The sequence below is a fragment of the Lithobates pipiens genome, unplaced genomic scaffold (assembly GCF_037356315.1).
Source record: "Lithobates pipiens isolate NorthernLeopardFrog02 unplaced genomic scaffold, aLitPip1_a1.2 Scaffold_157, whole genome shotgun sequence".
NCBI lineage: Eukaryota > Metazoa > Chordata > Amphibia > Anura > Ranidae > Lithobates > Lithobates pipiens.
The window spans coordinates 3,657,898-3,678,668 of NW_027507746.1; the positions used below are offsets into that span (position 1 = coordinate 3,657,898).

The 20,771-nt window shown below is 45.4% G+C and overlaps 1 protein-coding gene and 1 pseudogene across 10 annotated transcripts in view; one reads left to right on the forward strand and one right to left on the reverse strand.

The window, feature by feature from the left end:
• The window catches only part of LOC143981421 (alanine--tRNA ligase, mitochondrial-like), a 64,923-nt pseudogene extending 59,965 nt beyond the window's left edge, over nucleotides 1-4,958 (forward strand).
• A 3,823-nt stretch (nucleotides 4,959-8,781) lies between these two features.
• Nucleotides 8,782-20,771, reverse strand: part of LOC143981456 (NACHT, LRR and PYD domains-containing protein 3-like) — a 158,704-nt gene continuing 146,714 nt past the window's right edge. For 9 of the 10 annotated variants that reach the window (XM_077479321.1, XM_077479327.1, XM_077479325.1 and 6 more), the window contains 2 exons: nucleotides 16,506-16,682; nucleotides 8,782-9,569 (listed from right to left, as the gene is read on the reverse strand). In XM_077479321.1, coding sequence (XP_077335447.1) covers nucleotides 9,404-9,569; nucleotides 16,506-16,682 — 343 coding nt within the window. In that variant the 3' untranslated portion in view covers nucleotides 8,782-9,403. Of the gene's footprint in view, nucleotides 9,570-12,068; nucleotides 12,146-16,505; nucleotides 16,683-20,771 lie in introns of all 10 variants that reach the window. The other variant, XM_077479323.1, reaches the window with a different exon arrangement.

Sequence of the window (20,771 nt, forward strand, 5' to 3'; positions counted from 1 at the left end):
AAATGTCTCGATTTTTGCTTGAAAAACAGCTACTTCTGGTATAATAAAAATTATTATCATCAAAAAACGGGTGTAGCCATGGGGGCAAAATTTGCCCCGAGCGTCGCAGGCCTTTTTATGGCACAATGGGAGGAAGAGGAAATATTTAACAATCCCCCAAATGAATTACATACATACCAAAGATACATCGATGATGTTATTATACTGTGGAAGGGTGAACGACCAAGACTGATCACCTTTTTGGAGAAGCTAAATATGAACAAGAGGAATATAAAACTATCGTGGGAGATAAGCAATGAAGCTATTACGTTTTTAGATCTGAAAATAATACAAGACAATAAAAAACTTATCACAAAAACACACTTTAAGGGTGTAGACCGCAATAGTTACCTACCATTAGAAAGCTGCCATCATAAGGATTGGCTATATAACATACCAAAAGGCCAACTTATGCGCCTGAGACGCAATTGCACACAAGAAGATCACTTTCAAGAACAAGCTAAAAACATGAAACAAAAATTCATAGAAAAAGGCTACGAGGAAGAATTTATCAACAAGAAAATATCTGAAGTAGCAAGCCTAAATCGTAAAGACCTTATAAAAAACAAATCCCATAACGAGACATTACAAGATAATGTCCCGATCATTTTGGACTTTAATGCACAGTTTAAACAGGTGGAAAAAATCATCAAGCGCAACTGGGAAATATTACGCTCAGATATATGTCTAAAAGACATTCTGCCCACTCGTCCAAAATTTGTATATAGGCGAGCCCCTACTATTAGGGACAAAATAGTAAAAAATATCCCAGATCCACCAAGTAGGGGACTCACCTTTTTTACGGGAAAAGGATTTTTTCCCTGCAAGCGATGCTATGCATGCACTAAGACAAAACGCCCTAATGAGAAGAGAAAAGAGTTCACTTCCACTAGCACAGGCAACAGCTATGATATTAAAGAGTTTATCTGTTGCAATACCATCGGGGTGGTATATGCATTGGAGTGCAGCTGTGGACTTCAGTATGTAGGCCGCACAAAAAGACCACTGAAAGTACGGGTCAAAGAACACATAAAGAACATACTAAAGGGATTTGATAAACACAGTTTATCCAGGCACTTTGCGTTACACCACAATAAAGATCCCTCCCAACTCAAATTCTGGGGCATTGAGCCCTACGTTAAACATTGGAGAGGAGGACACAAAGTAAGGACCCTCAGCCAAATCGAGTCCAAATGGATATTCACACTAGATACATTCACGCCAAAGGGACTCAATGTGGAATTTGACCTAAACTGCTTCATTAGCGACTTTTAATCACCCCTCAATTTTGAACGATTTTTTAAACTTTTCTGTAAAACTCCATACATTTTTCACATATATCCTATTCATTTTAAAGTTAACTATTCTTTTAGTTACCCCGACCCCTCCCCCTTTCTTCTCAGACGACCTCGACCCTAGAGTCTTATTATATGCATATAACCACCGAGGGACATCTAAGTACAACAAATAACATGCATGAGGCACATATATATGTACGAGCACCGTGGTGGGTGTAGACATATACAGGTATTTTATTGATATATTTTAACTTTTGTGGTTTCGCAATACACATGCGTATTAAAAAACGTTGTTAACTTTGAACGTCATTTCCGGCAGCAATGGGAATCAATTCCCCTCGTCTTCCATTTTATCCAAACAAATTTATTTTTATATTTATTCTATTTCAATGCAATCCCTAATTTTTAAAATTTACTACCCGGATCAAACTATCATCTCTTTACGCCCATGGTAAGGCCTTGCAAATTATTATAATCTAAATATATCCGTTATTTTAAACAAACACGGTTTTTATAGATAAACAAATAAATTAATATTTCTATAATCTTATGCATATTTTAATATTTCTATTGTTTCCTGTATTTATATTTAGTATTTTTAGTTTTTAAAGACATAGATTTATTTCATTTTTTAAGGCTTAGCATCAGTGATTGCCGATTATATATGGCATACACTTCCTTTCTCTATGTAGTTATATTATTTACTCCAAACTTGCGAATCATATAGAAAGGCCATCGTTCCTTAATTAGCGACTGCCCGTTTAATTCATAGCCTATATTGTATATGGTATACACACTCGCTCGTTTCTAACTACAATCAGGCACTTTGTTTGCAGGGGAGGCGTTGACACCCACACAGCGACGCCCCGCTGGTGTGTTCAGCCAAGGACACCTCCCAAAAAATGGCCACGCATTGATCTCTGGATATACACTTTAGTAAACAGACTATAATAACCAAAAAGATGGCCGCCTAGACCTCCGGCGACGATTTCAACAGCAAAATGGCCGCCGACATAGAAACATGATGTTCCAACCAAAAAGATGGCCGCCGGCATACTTCCGGCGACAATGTAACCCGCAAAATGGCCGCCGGGATACTTCCGGGTCTTCCCCAAAATGGCCACCGTATTAGCAATCATTGTCTCTATTTAAGGACACTTCCCTGTACACTAGTCATCCCCTGATGAAGTCACGTGACCGTGACGAACACGCGTCGGGACGCTACCGGAAGTGACGTAATCGAGCTCGAGGCTCGTTTATACCTTACAAGAAAGCTCTATATGTTTGTGAGTATTGTATTCAGTATATTCAAATAAAATTCAAACTTTGTTCAAACTTACTACACTATGGGGCTCCCCTCTTCCTTATCTGCTTAACCCTCACATAAATCTACTGCTGAGGCAACCTAACAACCCCCCCCCCCATGCTGAGTATCGCTGAGCGTCCATTTGAGGAGATCAACACGGCGCAATAGGCAGGAGACGTCAGGTCTTTGGGGCAACAAGAATAGGACCTCGAGGGATAAGGATTACCAGGAACCCCGAGGATATATATGTCAAACGCTGTTACCTTACAGCTGTAAGGTAAGGGGACATCCATACCCTGAGCGCACAGGACCACGTGGGATATAGTCACCATCACCAATACAATCACCGATTGCACCGTGATCTTATAGTGCACAAAAAAATCAAATACCAGCACCATATGCGTTTCTGTTGCATGCGATTTTGGATATAATCGCCACCAGTTGTTGCACATCTTGAATGGACACTAACCTGATATATGTGATTGCGCAACCCCTTTAATTATATTTTTTGGTTGATATAGTTTTAAATCACCGTGCACATTGATTGCGATTTTATTTGATTTAATGTTTTTAAGAGATCTTATCTCTGTGTGGTTTTTACACGCTCTTATTTCTTTGTTTTATGTCGCCCGTTTATACATGTTCACCGCACCTACACGATTTAGCATATGGTATAAAGATATTTATACGTATTTATCTACAATAATTCTTGGCACTGGCACTTTATGCGATTTCTTAGTCACTATTAAGTTCTTTTTACATAATCCTGTTTTTTAGCGACTTTTCTTTATGTATATTGGTTTTATTTTATGGTGTAGTAGACATTTTTATAGTTTTATTCACTGTTCAGCACTGGCACTGTTTATGCGATTTTCTGTTAATCGCATCAAGAATCACTATTTTATTTTGTTGATTATTTATGTATTATGATATTCACATTGTGATTTAGAGGATACTCACACAGATTTATTCACACTTTAGCATCATTTTTATGTCATTTTGCCAATTTTGGCCTCCTATATATCACCCTTTTTAGTCTGGGTGACAGCACATCTATTCTGTTTATTACTGTGATGCGGACATAATCTATTACATTTTCAGGTTAACATCTACCTATCCAGTACTGCGCAACACTACTTTCCATATATTTTTTCCCTCCCCTGTTCTGTCTGCCCTGGATTGGGCGGTGGCGGTCTGCTCGGCGATGGGTGGTAAGGCTGGCGGTTCAAAGGGTTCCGCTAATGGAAACGGAAGCTGCGAGAACCTGGACGACGTTCTGGAGGTGGCACTGAAATTCGCACAGACAAAACTCAGCGACACCGGACACGGCACGCGGTGGGCGGGAGAGAACTGACCCCCCTGGTGTCCAAATAGTGGAACTACATGAAATCTGAGAGGTTGATGGTGGACACAGAGGTCATGTGACAGATGTGGACATCACGCAGGAGAACATACGTGTATATTGGGGTGCTGCAGATGGGGTTATAGGGAGGAGTCATGTCCCTGAACACGTCAGCTGGTGTGGTGCCGCCATATTGGGGGCCCAATTCATAGCCAGCCAATCAGTACACGAGGAGCCTCGCCCAGTGTCATCACATCTCACAGTGCATTGTGGATGGACAAAGATGGAGGCTGGCCTTCCACTCTGGGCCCTCCAATGGAATCAGACTTTAGATTTACATTACTGCTGTTGGGTGCGACTTACACATTATTAATGTGCTTTGCTGTTCCATATTTCCATGGCTGAATTTCCTATGGAGATACATTTTTTTTTTATGTATAACAAGGACAGTCAGTGGCATTGCTGAGGAATTGAGAAGATAAGCGGACCTGTCCATGGATGGAGTGAAAGAGGAGGGCCCGGATCTGCTCTGGGGGCCCCTCTCCTGTCCAGTGATCTGATAGGAACCCATCTGGGTAATATTGATCCAGCTGACACCATAGATGCCCCTTTGTGATAGGTCATCTTTCAGTGACCTATTAGCAGCAGGTGGAATCTTTGGCTCTAGGGGTGGGCCCCTGGCTGGTGTGCTGTATGTCTTCGGGGGCCCCAGCTGTTCTGACGACCCTTCCATGTTACCATTGAAATCTCTCTGTCAAGGAAACAAAATCTGTATTTATCTCTTCTTCTTTGAGGGGCCCAGGAATTCAGAGACTATCGGGTTATACTGCCTCCTACAGGAAGAATGGGACACTGGCAAACAGTATAGCCCCTCCTACTCCCAGTTTGCCTTAGTTTTGTGGGAGTGTCCAGGAGAAGGGTTGCCTTTTCTCTAAGTATTTTTATAATAATAAAAGATGAATTTTGGGATAAAGTTTGGCCATGTTCTGACATTGTGTACAGGTGGAAATCTCAGGAGGACAGTCATGGGGAATAGAAAAGGGTCTTCACCAACCACAAGATTGGAGGAGCTCAACTGTCTACAATGTCTTTGTATGATGGTGGATTACTACTGGGAACACCTGAGCTCATTTGGGGGGGCAGCACGTACTTTTGCCTCCACCTGAGGAGATCACACCCCACCCAATACCTCACCCAATCTAATCTTCTCCACCTGAGAAGACTCCACCTCACTTCACCTCATCCAATACCATCCCCCTCCATCTGAGAAGACTTCATCTCACCTAATATAATTTCCTCAACCTGAGGAGACCCCACCTCATCTAGTACCACCCCCTCCACCTGAGCAGACCTCCACCTCATCTAATGCTGTTCTCTCTACCTGAGGAGACCCCACCTCATCTAATGCTGTTCTCTCCACCTGAGGAGACCCATACTCATCTCTAATGCCACCCCCCCCCCCCCACCTGAGGAGACCCCACCTCACCCAATATCATCCCCTTCAGCTAATAAGACCCCACCTCACCCGATACCGTCCTCCCTGCACAAAGAGATCCCACCTCAGCCGTTACCATCCTCCTCGCTCAAGGAGACCTTTCCTTGCCTGATACCGTCCCCTCCACCTGAGAAGACTCCACCTCACCCAATAGCATCCCCCTCACCTGAGGAGACCCCACCTCACTCAATATCCCCTTCACCTAAGGAGACCCCACCTCACCAAATACCATCTCCACCTGAGGACCTAAGGAGACCCCACCTCACCAAATACCATCCCCTCCACCTGAGAACCTAAGGAGACCCCACCTCACCAAATACCATCCCCTCCACCTGAGGACCTAAGGAGACCACCACCTCATCTAATGCCATCCCCTTCGCCTGAGACCCCACCTCACCCGTTACCATCCTCCTGGCCCGAGGAGACCCCACCTCACCCGTTACCATCCTCCTGGCCCGAGGAGACCCCACCTCACCCGTTACCATCCTCCTGGCCCGAGTAGACCTCTCCTCGCTCGATACCGTCCCCTCCACCCGAGAAGACCTCACCTCACCCAATATCATCCCCTTCACCTTAGGAGACCTCACCTCACCAAATACCATCCCCTCCACCTGTGGAGACCCCACCTCACCCGATACTGCCCTCCTTGCACAAGGAGACCCGACCTCACCCGTTACCGTCCTCCTCGCCTGATACCGTCCGTTCCACCTGAGAAGACCCCACCTCACCCATCGGCCTCGCCCGAGAAGACCTCTCCTCACCCGATACCACCACCCCCTCTACCTAAGAAGACCCCTCCTCACCAAATATCATCTCCTCCATCTGAGGAGACCCCACCTCACCTGATACAGTCTTCCCTGCACAAGGAGACTCCACCTCACCTGTTACCATCCTCGCCTGAGGAGACCTTGCTGATACCATCCCCTCCACCCGAGAAGACCCCACCTCACCCGTTACTGTCCTCGACTGATACCATCCTCTCCGCCCGAGGAGAACCCAACTCACCTGTTACCGTCCTCACTCGAGGAGACCTCACCTTGCCTGATACCGCCCCACCCGAGAAAACCCCACCTCACTCAATACCATCCCCTTCACCTGAGGAGACCCCACCTCACCCGATACCGTCCTCCCTGCACGAGGAGATCTCACCCAATACCATCCCCTCCACCTTGTGTATGATATCTGTCAGTCTCTTATTTCAACTGTACACAGCACAGACATCTTTTCCCTATTCTTACCTATAGCATTGGTTGCAGCTCTGACAGACTCATATTTCCATAGAAGGGGATGGTGCTTCACCAGAGACCTCAGGAGATTCCTGCTTCTCCTGCCTGCACCTACCTTCTTACTACCCATAGCAAGGTGTGATTGGACTGGGCTGTAATTTCTTCACACACCACCAGGTGTCCTCAATGGTCCACCTGCAGTCTGTACATCTAACTTGGAGCCAATATATAGGAATCATGCATTTATTTTATGGTACAAATTCTATGTTGTGTGCATATATACAGTATCTGACAAAAGTAAGTACACCCCTTAGTCACATTTGTGTAAATCTTTTCTTCTGTCTTTTCATGTAATGACACTTGTCTACAATGTAAAGTAGTGAGTGTACAGCTTGTATAACTGTAAATTTCCTGTCCCCTCAAAATAACTCAACACACATCCATTAATGTCTAAACTACTGGCAACAAAAGTCAGTACACCCCTAAGTGAAAATGTCCAAATTGGGCCCAATTAGCCATTTTCCTTCCCCCGGTGTCATGTGACTCGTTAGTGTTACAAGGTCTCAGGTGTGAATGGGGAGCAGGTGTGTTACATTTGGTGTTATCGCTCTCACTCTCCCAAACTGGTCACTGGAAGTACAACATGGCACCTCATGGCAAAGAACTCTCTGAGGATCTGAAGATAAGAATGGTCGCTCTACATAAAGATGGCCTAGGCTATAAGAAGATTGCCAAGACCCTGAAACTGAGCTGCAGCACGGGGGCCAAGACCATACAGCGGTATAACAGGACAGGTTCCCCTCAGAACAGGCCTTGCCATGGTCCACCAAAGAAGTTGAGGTCACGTGCTCAGTGTCATATTCAGAGGTTGGCTTTGGGAAATAGACGTATGAGTGCTGCCAGCATTGCTGCAGAGGTTGTAGGGGTGGGGGGGTCAGCCTGTCAGTGCTCAGACCATATGCCGCACACTGCATCCAATTGGTCTGCATGGCTGTCATCCCAGAAGGAAGCCTCTTCTAAAGATGATGCACAAGAAAGACCACAAACCGTTTGCTGAAGACAAGCAGACTAAGGAGATGGATTACTGGAACCATGTCCTGTGGTCTGATGAGACCAAGATAAAGGTATTTGGTGTCAGATGGTGACAAGCGTGTGTGGGGGCAACCAGGTGAGGAGGACAAAGACAAGTGTGTCTTGTCTACAGTCAGGCATGGTGGTGGGGGTGTCATGGTCTGGGGCTGCATGAGTGCTGCCGGCACTGGGGGGGCTACAGATCATTGAGGGGACCATGAATGCCAACATGTACTGTGACATACTGAAGCAGAGCATCATCCCCTCCCTTCAGAGACTGGACCGCAGGGCAGTATTCCAACATGATAACCACCCCAAACACACCTCCAACACCACCACTGCCTTGCTAAAGAAGCTGAGGGGAAAGGTGATGGACTGGCCAAGCATGTCTCCAGACCTAAACCCTATTGATCATCTGTGGGGGATCCTCAAACGGAAGGTGGAGGAGTGCAAGGTCTCCAACATCCACCAGCCCCGTGATGTCATCATGGAGGAGGGGAAGAGGACTCCAGTGGTGACCTGTGAAGCTCTGGTGACCTCCATGCCCAAGAGGGTTAAGGCAGTGCTGGAAAATAATGGTGGCCACACAAAATATTGACACTTCGGGCCCAATTTTGGACATTTTCACTTAGGGGTGTACTCATTTTTGTCAGATACTGTATATACATTATATGTTAGGAACATATTATGTGGTAAATATAGAGAGGGCAGAGAGAGTGCAAAGAGAGGAGGAATGCAGGAAGAGGGGGGAAGGGAGGAGAGAGAGAGGGGGTGAAGGGAGGGGAGCGAGAGGGGGAAGGGGGGGAGCGAGAGGGGGAAGGGAGGGGAGCGAGAGGGGGTGAAGGGAGGGGAGCGAGAGGGGGAAGGGAGGGGAGCGAGAGGGGGAAGGAAGGGAGGAGAGGTGAGAAGGGGGAAGGGAGAGGTGAGGGGGGAAGGGAGAGGTGAGAGGGTATCTGCTGTGGAGAACAAGCTGAGAAGAAGTTGGTAATAATCACAGAATAAGGTTAATAAAATATACAAAACTTTATTGATGAGTAAAAACCCTCAATGGGGTAAATCTATAGAGAATAACACCTTCCAATAACTAGGTAATAATATTTTCATAGTCATAGTTAGTAAGGTTGAATAAAGACACCAGTCCATCCAGTTCAACCTGAGTACAATTGTCCCTATCCCTGTACATTACAATAATGGTGGCCCAATAATCAATCGGGATAATCGCGTCCCTTTGGGTAATGTTCCATGACATGAAATCCTCCGGGAATAATACATGATCCTCATATAAAATATATCAGACATGAAATGTAATCAGAACAATCGGTGGATAAATCCATTTAGATGATATAATAAAAATTGCAGCAAGTTGTCAGTGAAAGGCGAAGCGGCTGAACGGACTCGGCACAATGAAATCTTAGGAGCCGTGTTGGCAGAGAGTCATGCAGAGCAGAGATGGGGGAGTTGGCAGAAGTAAAGATGAACTTCTAGAAATGGGATGACTTGGCTAAGCTTGTCATTCAGGGGGATAAAGTTCTGGTTGTGGAAGAAAAACTCTGATATAAGGCAGCAGAGAGCCGGCTATGAGATCTCCGTCTCTCCTTGGGATTGCTGATGGATCGGGTTCTGTTCTTATACAAGATAATGAGAGGCGACCATTATATCCATGAAGAGTAGAAGACTTTCCTTTAGAGGGTTGCAGAGAAATCCGAGGTGTCGGTGAGGAGATCCTCTATACATGGAAGAGGTCCAGCAGACACAACACCGGGACACAATCACCAGACAAATCTCCGGCCGTCTACAAGAGATAATTGTACAATTACACAGAGATATTACATTGTATACATTCCATGAAATGTGTCACCAATACATATATATGTGAATGTGATGTGAATATCATTCCATGTTACACAGGGACTCGTCATATCAGTAATTTGGCTACTTTCCATCCACAGAAGAATTGGGATCATGTGACCTGAGGAAGATCTGCAGATCCCAATATCAGCAGCAGAGCCGACTGAGGAGACGATTGTATTCAGAATATTGAAGGTCGGCCCCATTCCCATCCCTGGAACAGCCAGGACGGGTTTTATTATTTTCTGTTAGGAAGTGATCCAGATTTATAGAGCGGAGAAGCCGGAATCCAGGAACTGGACTGATCAGCACTAGAGATGGGCCAACAGTTTGATCCGAGCAAAAGTTCCCCCCGAACATCACCTGCTCACCCGTTCACCAAACACCCAAATTTGCGATTACTTCGGCGGGATATTTACCCGCTGAGCGCCCCACAATGCACTGTGAGCTTCGCAGTGCATTCTAGAGGACCTAATTGGATGAAGCCAGCGGTCAGGTGCAAAGCTTTGCCAATCAGCACTTTCAGGGCCCTGATTGGACAAAGTTATGATGACTTTCTCCAATCAGGGCTCAGTGCTCATAGTCCCACCCACACTATAAATGGTTCCTTCTCATAGGAAGCCTTTGCAGTGTTGGAGTGGAGATATATAGAGCCGGGCTCGGTTTACTACTAGTGAGTTAGTGTGTTCATTTATTGTGACTCCGAGTGTAGAGTGTGAGTATGTTGTGTGTGTAGCGTGTTAGTGTAGTGTGTGAGTATAGTGTAGTGTCAGTGTAGAGTGTTAGTATACTGTTATTATAGTGTGTGAGTATAGTGTAGTGTGAGTATAGTGTGTGAGTATAGTGTAGTGTCAGTATACTGTTAGTATAGTGTGTTAGTATAGTGTGTGAGTATAGTGTAGTGTCAGTATAGTGTAGTATACTGTTAGTATAGTGTGTGAGTATAGTGTAGTGTCAGTATAGTGTAGTATACTGTTAGTATAGTGTGTGAGTATAGTGTAGTGTCAGTATAGTGTAGTATACTGTTAGTATAGTGTGTGAGTATAGTGTAGTGTAGTGTGTGTGTGTAGAGTGTTAGTATACTGTTAGTATAGTGTGTGAGTATAGTGTAGTGTGTTGGTGCAGTGAATGCGGCCTGCGGCCTGCCAGGTTGCGTGCTCGGATAAAGGGTCTGGTATGGATTTTTAGGGGGACCTCCACGTCAATTTTTTTTTTTTTATTTGACACAGGGTTCCCCTTAATATCCATACTAGACCTGAAGGGCCTGGTAATTGAATTTGGGGGACCCCCACACTTTATTTATTTATTTAATCAATTACTTTCAATGAGTGTTCTCTGTATTACGGGAGCCGACAATTCATTATAGCTGCGAGTGATTTTAAATGACTTTTTTTCCTGCATAAATGACACTTTGTGCAGGGACAGTTCTAAGCACAGGAAACATGCGCCCCTTCACAGGCATACTATAGACACCCCCCAGGTATGAAATTTAAAGGAATATTACACTTTTATTGTTTCACTTTAAGCATTATTAATATCACTGCTCCTGAAAAAACAGACGTTTTTAAAACTTTTTTTTGCATTGATACATGTCCCCTGGGGCAGGACCCGGGTCCCCAAACACTTTTTAGGACAGTAACTTGCATATAAGCCTTTAAAATTAGCACTTTAGATTTTGAATGTTGGAGTCCCATAGACTTTAATAGGGTTCTAAAGTTCACACGAAGTTTAGGTCTATTCGCAGGTTCTGCTGAGAATAGAACAGGGGGGTGTTCGGCTCATCCTTAGCTGTTAGAATAGATGGGTGACACACAATGCCCTGGGGGGGTGACACAGAATCTTCCTGGGGGGTGACACACAATGATTGGTGGTGATGGTTAAAATAAAACATTTTTTTTCCCAATGAAAATTGAGTCACTAAAATGTATTATTAGTAAATTTGACATAACAGGACAGTGTCTTGTGTGAATAAAGTTTGTTGTAATGTTTGGTCCTTGTGCCGTTGTCACAGAACATCATCCAGGAGCCAATCCACATGCAGCTCTGAAAGTACGGGGGCTGCTGTCACTCATAGAGAGCAGGCGGGGCAGAGGTGGGGCTCCAATCAGATGACAATGGAGGCGGAGCTGTAGCGGTGATCTGATGGGTGGTGCAGCCAGTGTGTCACCGCAGGCTTGTAGTACAATAGATGGGAGCGCGCATGCGCGGTGCCCCTATCAGATCAGTGGTGTGAAGGGGGCACCGGTCACACAACAACACAGGAAGTGGGCAATACTGAGCAGAAATGACGCCATTTAGAAGAGGAAAAGAAGAGAAAGATTACTATTACTGGAATTCTATATTTAAGGATCAGAAAGAGAAAATAAAAGCTGAGAGTTGATGTGACTTTACTCTGATATCATCCATTCCGGACATTCTCTTCATATCCGAATCCGTGTATTACCTGAGAGGGGGAGGGGCTCCCACACACCATCTTCTTATCTTCACCTCTTTATATATACAATCCAGCCTCCTTCATACCTTCATAGAAGAATAAAATGAGAGTGTTAGAGGAGGAAATGTTTCTGTGATGATGGAAGGGGGGAGGGGCTCATACTGAGCTCTGTAAGAAATGATGGAAAAGTGAGGGGCCCTCACCATGGCAGGGGCCACACACTCATCTCCATCCAACCATTGGGATAGCAGACTGTATGCCGGGTGTGCTGGGCTGTCATGTGTACAGGCTGAGAACACACATCTGATTGGCTCAGTTATACTGACACATTGGATGGACCTCGGGGGATGGGGGTATTTTTCTGTAAAGGTAAAACCTTGTGGAAGATTGTAGGACCTGACTAAGATTATTATTGGTGGATCTGATTCTCCCATCCCCCATCTGTAATGATAAAACTTGGGATGAGGAATAAATTCTCCATCATCTGGGAAATCTGTGACTGGCACAGGAAATCTCAATCATCTCTCTCATTATCTGTATAACTACAGAGACCTCCAATGGGCTCTACAGAAATTGTATAGAATGTTTGTCACCCGTCCTTCCATCTTCATTACAGAGCAGCCCGGGTGTCAGAAGACCTCCCAACAATGTCCCACCTCCATCATCTCATCTCCATCATCTCATCTCCATCTTCTCACCCCCATCATCTCACCCCCATCATCTCACCCCCATCATCTCATCTCCATCATCTCATCTCCATCATCTCACCCCCATCATCTCACCCCCATCATCTCACCCCCATCATCTCATCTCCATCATCTCACCTCCATCATCTCATCCCCATCATCTCACCCCCATCATCTCATCTCAATCATCTCATCCCCATCATCTCATCTCCATCATCTCACCCATATCATCTCCATCATCTCATCTCCATCATCTCACCCCCATCATCTCACCTCCATCATCTCATCTCCATCGTCTCACCCCCATCATCTCATCTCCATTGTCTCACCCCCATCATCTCATCTCCATCGTCTCACCCCCATCATCTCATCCCCATCATTTCACCCCCATCATCTCACCCCCCATCATCTCACCCCCATCATCTCACCTCCATCATCTCATCCCCATCATCTCATTTCCATCATCTCACCCCCATCATCTCATCTCCATCATCTCATCTCCATCATCTCACCCCTGTTATCTCACCCCCATCATCTCATCTCCATCATTTCACCCCCATCATTTCACCCCCATCATCTCACCCCCATCATCTCATCCCCATCATCTCATCCCCCATCATCTCATCTCCATCATCTCACCCCCATCATTTCATCCCCATCATCTCACCCCATCATCTCATCACCCCCATCATCTCACCCCCATCATCTCATCTCCAACATCTCATCCCCATCATCTCACCTCCATCATCTCATCTCCATCATCTCATCTCCATCATCTCATCTCCATCATCTCACCCCCATCATCTCACCTCCATCATCTCATCTCCATCATCTCACCTCCATCATCTCATCCCCATCATCTCACCCCCATCATCTCATCTCAATCATCTCATCCCCATCATCTCATCTCCATCATCTCACCCATATCATCTCCATCATCTCATCTCCATCATCTCATCTCCATCATCTCACCCCCATCATCTCACCTCCATCATCTCATCTCCATCGTCTCACCCCCATCATCTCATCTCCATTGTCTCACCCCCATCATCTCATCTCCATCGTCTCACCCCCATCATCTCTTCCCCATCATTTCACCCCCATCATCTCACCCCCCCATCATCTCACCCCCATCATCTCACCTCCATCATCTCATCCCCATCATCTCATTTCCATCATCTCACCCCCATCATCTCATCTCCATCATCTCATCTCCATCATCTCACCCCTGTTATCTCACCCCCATCATCTCATCTCCATCATTTCACCCCCATCATCTCATCTCCATCATCTCACCCCCATCATCTCATCCCCATCATCTCATCCCCCATCATCTCATCTCCATCATCTCACCCCCATCATTTCATCCCCATCATCTCACCCCATCATCTCATCACCCCCATCATCTCACCCCCATCATCTCATCTCCAACATCTCATCTCCATCATCTCATCCCCATCATCTCATCTCCATCATCTCATCTCCATCATCTCATCTCCATCATCTCACCCACATCATCTCACCCCCATCATCTCACCTCCATCATCTCATCTCCATCGTCTCACCCCCATCATCTCATCTCCATTGTCTCACCCCCATCGTCTCACCCCATCATTTCATCCCCATCATCTCACCCCCATCATCTCACCTCCATCATCTCACCTCCCATCATCTCACCCCCATCATCTCATCTCCATCATCTCACCTCCATCATCTCATCCCCATTATCTCATTTCCATCATCTCACCCCCATCATCTCATCTCCATCATCTCACCCCTGTTATCTCACCCCCATCATCTCATCCCCCATCATCTCATCTCCATAATCTCATCTCCATCATCTCACCCCCATCATCTCACCTCCATCATCTCATCTCCATCGTCTCACCCCCATCATCTCATCTCCATTGTCTCACCCCCATCATCTCATCTCCATCGTCTCACCCCCATCATCTCTTCCCCATCATTTCACCCCCATCATCTCACCCCCCCATCATCTCACCCCCATCATCTCACCTCCATCATCTCATCCCCATCATCTCATTTCCATCATCTCACCCCCATCATCTCATCTCCATCATCTCATCTCCATCATCTCACCCCTGTTATCTCACCCCCATCATCTCATCTCCATCATTTCACCCCCATCATCTCATCTCCATCATCTCACCCCCATCATCTCATCCCCATCATCTCATCCCCCATCATCTCATCTCCATCATCTCACCCCCATCATTTCATCCCCATCATCTCACCCCATCATCTCATCACCCCCATCATCTCACCCCCATCATCTCATCTCCAACATCTCATCTCCATCATCTCATCCCCATCATCTCATCTCCATCATCTCATCTCCATCATCTCATCTCCATCATCTCACCCACATCATCTCACCCCCATCATCTCACCTCCATCATCTCATCTCCATCGTCTCACCCCCATCATCTCATCTCCATTGTCTCACCCCCATCGTCTCACCCCATCATTTCATCCCCATCATCTCACCCCCATCATCTCACCTCCATCATCTCACCTCCCATCATCTCACCCCCATCATCTCATCTCCATCATCTCACCTCCATCATCTCATCCCCATTATCTCATTTCCATCATCTCACCCCCATCATCTCATCTCCATCATCTCACCCCTGTTATCTCACCCCCATCATCTCATCCCCCATCATCTCATCTCCATCATCTCACCCCCATCATCTCATCTCCATCATCTCATCTCCATCATCTCATCTCCATCATCTCATCCCCATCATCTCATCTCCATCATCTCACCCCCATCATCTCATCACCCCCATCATCTCACCCCCATCATCTCATCTCCATCATCTCATCCCCATCATCTCATCTCCATCATCTCATCCCCATCATCTCATCTCCATCATCTCATCTCCATCATCTCCATCATCTCATCTCCATCATCTCACCCCCATCATCTCACCTCCATCATCTCATCTCCATCGTCTCACCCCCATCATCTCATCTCCATTGTCTCACCCCCATCGTCTCACCCCATCATCTCACCTCCATCATCTCACCCCCATCATCTCACCTCCATCATCTCACCTCCATCATCTCATCTCCATCATCTCATCTCCATCATCTCATCCCCATTATCTCATTTCCATCATCTCACCCCCATCATCTCTCCCCCATCATCTCATCTCCATCATCTCACCCCTGTTATCTCACCCCCATCATCTCATCCCCCATCATCTCATCTCCATCATCTCACCCCCATCATCTCATCTCCATCATCTCATCTCCATCATCTCACCCCCATCATCTCATCTCCATCATCTCACCCCTGTTATCTCACCCCCATCATCTCATCCCCCATCATCTCATCTCCATCATCTCACCCCCATCATCTCATCTCCATCATCTCATCCCCATCATCTCATCCCCCATCATCTCATCTCCATCATCTCACCCCCATCATCTCATCCCCATCATTTGATCTCCATCATCTCATCTCCCATCATCTCATCACCCCCATCATCTCACCCCCATCATCTCATCACCCCCATCATCTCACCCCCATCATCTCACCCCCATCATCTCATCCCCATCATCTCACCCCCATCACCTCACCCCCATCATCTCACCTCCATCATCTCACCCCCATCATCTCACCCCCATCACCTCACCCCCATCACCTCACCCCCATCCAATGTTGTCTACATGTTACTATTCACATTCTAAGACATAGTATGTGTGTTACCTCCAATATAACAGATCTTACCCTCTATCCACAGAGAAGCCGGCATTCCGGAGGACCTCACAACGTCGTCTCACTTCTGACTCCGACATCTTCTCATCATCCTCCAATGTTATATACAGATCGGTCAGAGTTCGGTTTGTGGAGATAACGGAGCAAAGATCATCACAGCTCCATAATGTCCCTTTACAGCCCAAAACACTGGAGGGAGAAGCAGGAAAGAGGTGAAATGTTCTTCCAGGGAGGGGCAGAAGTAGACACATCCAATGACTAATAAGTGGGCGGGGTCTTAGAAAATGAAATGTTCTTCCAGAGAGGGGCAGAAGTAGACACATCCAATGAATAATCAGTGGGAGGGGTCTTAGAAAATTAAATGCAAATCTGCCTCATATGTGCCCATTAATCACTGCCTACCAGTGGTGCCAATCAGTGTAGCCTCATTAGGCAATTTGATGGGGCGGATTTGATGGTGGCAGTTTTTATGGGGAAAATAGGATGGGGCAATTTTGATGGTGGCAGTTTAATGGGGGCAATAGAATGAGGCAGTTTTTATAGGGCAATTTTGATGGGGCAGTATAATGGGGCAGGTTTGAAGGGGGCAATATGATGGGGCAATTGTGATGGAGCAATTTTGATGGGGCCAATTTTGATGGTGGAAGTATAATGGGGCAATTTTGATGGAGGCAATAGGATGGGGCCATTTTGATGGTGGCAGTATGATTGGGCAGTTTTTGTGGGGCAATTTTGATATTGGCAGTATAATGGGGCAATTTTGAAGGGAGAAATTTGATGGGGTAATTTTGATGGGGGGGAATTTGTATGGGGCAATTTTGATTGTGGCAGTATGATAGCACAATTTTGAATTGTGGCAGCATTAAGGGGCAATTTTATGGGGGTAATTTTAAGGAGGCAAGTTGATGGGGCAATAGGATGAGGCAGTTTTGATTGTGGCAATTTTGATGGTGGCAGTATAATTGGGGAAATGTTGATGGGGCAATAGGATGGGGTAGTTTTGATTGTGTCAGTAGGATGTGGCAATATGATGGGGCAATTTTGATGGTGGCAATATGATGGGGCAATTTTGATGGTGACAGTATGATGGAGCAATTTTGATGGGGCAATATCATGGGGCAATAGGATGAGGCAGTTTTGATGGGGTAATTTTGATGGTGGCAGTATAATGGTGCAAATAGGATGGGGCAATTTTGATGAGGGCAGTATAATGGGGCAATTGCGATGGAGCAGTTTTGATGGGGGCAATTGGATTGGGCAATTTTGGTGGTAGCAGTATAATAGGGCAATTTTGACGGGGGCAATTTGATGGTGGCAGTGAAATGGGGCAATTTGAAGGGGCACTTTTTATGGGGGCAATATGATGGGGCAATATTAATGGTGGCAGCATTATGGAGAAATTTTGATGGGGCAATAGAATAGGGCAGTTTTTATGGTGGCAATTTTGATGGGGCAATAGGACAGGGTAGTTTTATGGGGCAATTTTGGTGGTGGCAGTATGATGTGGCAATTTTGGTAGTGGTAGTAAAATGGGGCAATTGCGATGGGGTCATTTTGATTGGGCCATTAGATGGAGCAATTTTGATGGGGCAATTTTGTGGGGCAGTTTTAATGGGGCATTATAATGGGATAATTGTGATGAGGCAGTCTAATGGGGCAATTGTGATGGGGCAGTTTTGATTGGGGCAATAAGATGGGGCAATTTTAGTGGTGGCAATAGCATGGGGAAATTTCATGGGGAAATTTGATAGGGTAATTTTGATGGTGGCAGTATGATGGGGCAAATGTGATCGGGCAGTTTTGATTCGGGCAATAGGATGGGGCAATTTTGATGGGGACAGCTTTGATGGGGCAATTTCATTTGGAAGATTTAATGGGGGCAGTATAATGGGGAAATTATGATGAGGCAGTATTAATGAGGCAATATGATGGGGCAATTTTGGTGGTGGCAGTAAAATGGGGCAATTTTGGTGGGGAATTTCATATGGAAATTTGATAGGGCAGTGTTGATGGGGCAATTTTTATGGAGGCCATGTAATGGGGCAATTTTGATGGGGGCAATTTGATAGTGCAATCTTGATGGGGCAATTTTGATGGTGGCAGTATTATGGAGCAATTTTGTAGGTGGCAGTATAATGGGACAATTTTCATGGTGGCAGTATGTTGGGGCATTTTTGAGGGAGGCAATCGTATGGGACAGCTTTTATGGGGCAATAGGATAAGGCAATTTTGTGGTGGCAGTATAATGGGGCAATTTTGATGGGACAATAGGATGAGGCAATTTTGATTGTGGCAATTTTAATGGGGCAGTTTTGATTGTGGCAGTATGATGGGGAAATATAATGGGACAATTTTGATGGTTGCAGTATGATGGGGCAATGTTGATGCTGGCAGTATGATGGGGCAGTTTTGATGGGGGTAATTTTAAGGGGGCAATTTGATTGGGGAAATAGGATGAGGCAATTTTGATAGTGGCAGTATTATGGGGCAATTGGGTGGGGCAATATTAATGGTGGCAGTATAATGGGGCAATTTTTATGGGGGCAATAGGATGGGGCAGTTTTTTATGGGGCAATAGGATGGGGCAATTTTGGTGGTGGCAGTATGATGGTGGCAGTTTTGCAAAAGGTAATTACTTTTTAAACAATGCTAATTGTAAATGATATCCCTCTTTCTGTGTAGATGTTATACACACACACAAATCTGCACATAAACAAGGGATATCATTTACAATTATCATCTTTTATAAAGTAATTTCCTTTTGCAGGAGATTTTTGTATTTCTAGATTTATAATCTTTGTAAATGTAGATAAACTTCCTGCTTCCTGGAGGGGGAGGGGAGGTTTCCATAGCTAAGGGGTGGGAACTTCCTCTGACACTGCTGTTGCTATGTAAACCCGACCTACAACCTATTACACGGCTCGTGCTGCTCTGAGCATGTGCGAGATCTGGAGGTGCATGCTGGGTAACCATGGAATACAGGAAGAGATACAGTCTGGCTTCAGATGCCCACACATGAGATGGCGGCGGCCTGCTGGGACTTACAGAAGTAAGAAATCAATGCTGCAAAAATAGAAAGCGGCCCTTGGATTACAGCGTAACCTTTACTAGAATACATGAATCATGAGGATTATAGGGGGAGATTTATCTACAAAGTCACATTTCTCCGGAGCACCACTTTATATATACAAGTGCCATAAAAGCCCCCCTTAGGGGTATTTATTTTGCTTCTAACAAGTTTTTGGATGTGGCACTACTGAGAGGAAATCCTCACCGACTCAATTTCTACAATTACCGGGATAAAGTTGTTAGTTTTCTGTATAAAGTGTATTAATAGCAATTCATTATTGTGCAGCACATTGTTCCAGCACTGAGGTTGTGGTAGTAGCAGACATATATTCTATGTAGTATTTGCTTTGTATTATTTTTGTTGTGTAATTATTATTTGGAAGTATCAGGATCAGGTGGTTAGGTGGTTTGTTACATAGTTACACAGCCGTATAGTAACACTGGGGTTGTGGTAACACTTACCTCTGTCTGCAGGTAGGTTGTCTGTCTGTGTAATATAGAGCAGAGCTACACTAGTTTGTTATTTAGTGTATAAAATATGTAGAAAGATAAAGAATGAGAGAAAATACAACAAAGACAAAAGGACAGACACAGTCTGGCTGTGAGAATAAAAGAGAAATAAACTTTTTCTGAGGATTATCCTGTGACAGGAACATGTCAGGAACATCCGCTATTCACCGGTTAGACCGGCACCATGGGAATCACCCCGTCCATATCTCAGGATCCTCAATTTATGGATGTGGGTGGAGTTTAGCCATCAGCCAATCAACCCTGGGGGGTGTTCCCTGCCCAGCCCACAAGCCGGTCCTGTGTTCTGAAGGAACCAGAGCTAAATGGACCATGAATGGTTCTGATGGATGAGGATTGGATTTCCAACACCGGCATGTCAGTCTGATCCCAACAAGACCAATCAGAGCTTGTCTGGTGTGATCAGACCCCATAGAACCATTCTGGGGGTTCTCCTGGATTCTATCCTCACTACACATACAATGTTATATGTACATGTACCCCAACATGTCTACAATCAGGGGCAATTATTTCCATCTCTCTGCAACTAATATTTTATTTTGTATGAGAGATAAAATAGATTCCTCTGATCTCTGATATAAATCAATGTCTGGCAGACAGTTCAGGGTCTTCTCCCTGTATCGGCCTCGTCCCCTGCTGGGCTTGTAGATGAAATGACTAGGACTTCTCTTTGAGGCTCAG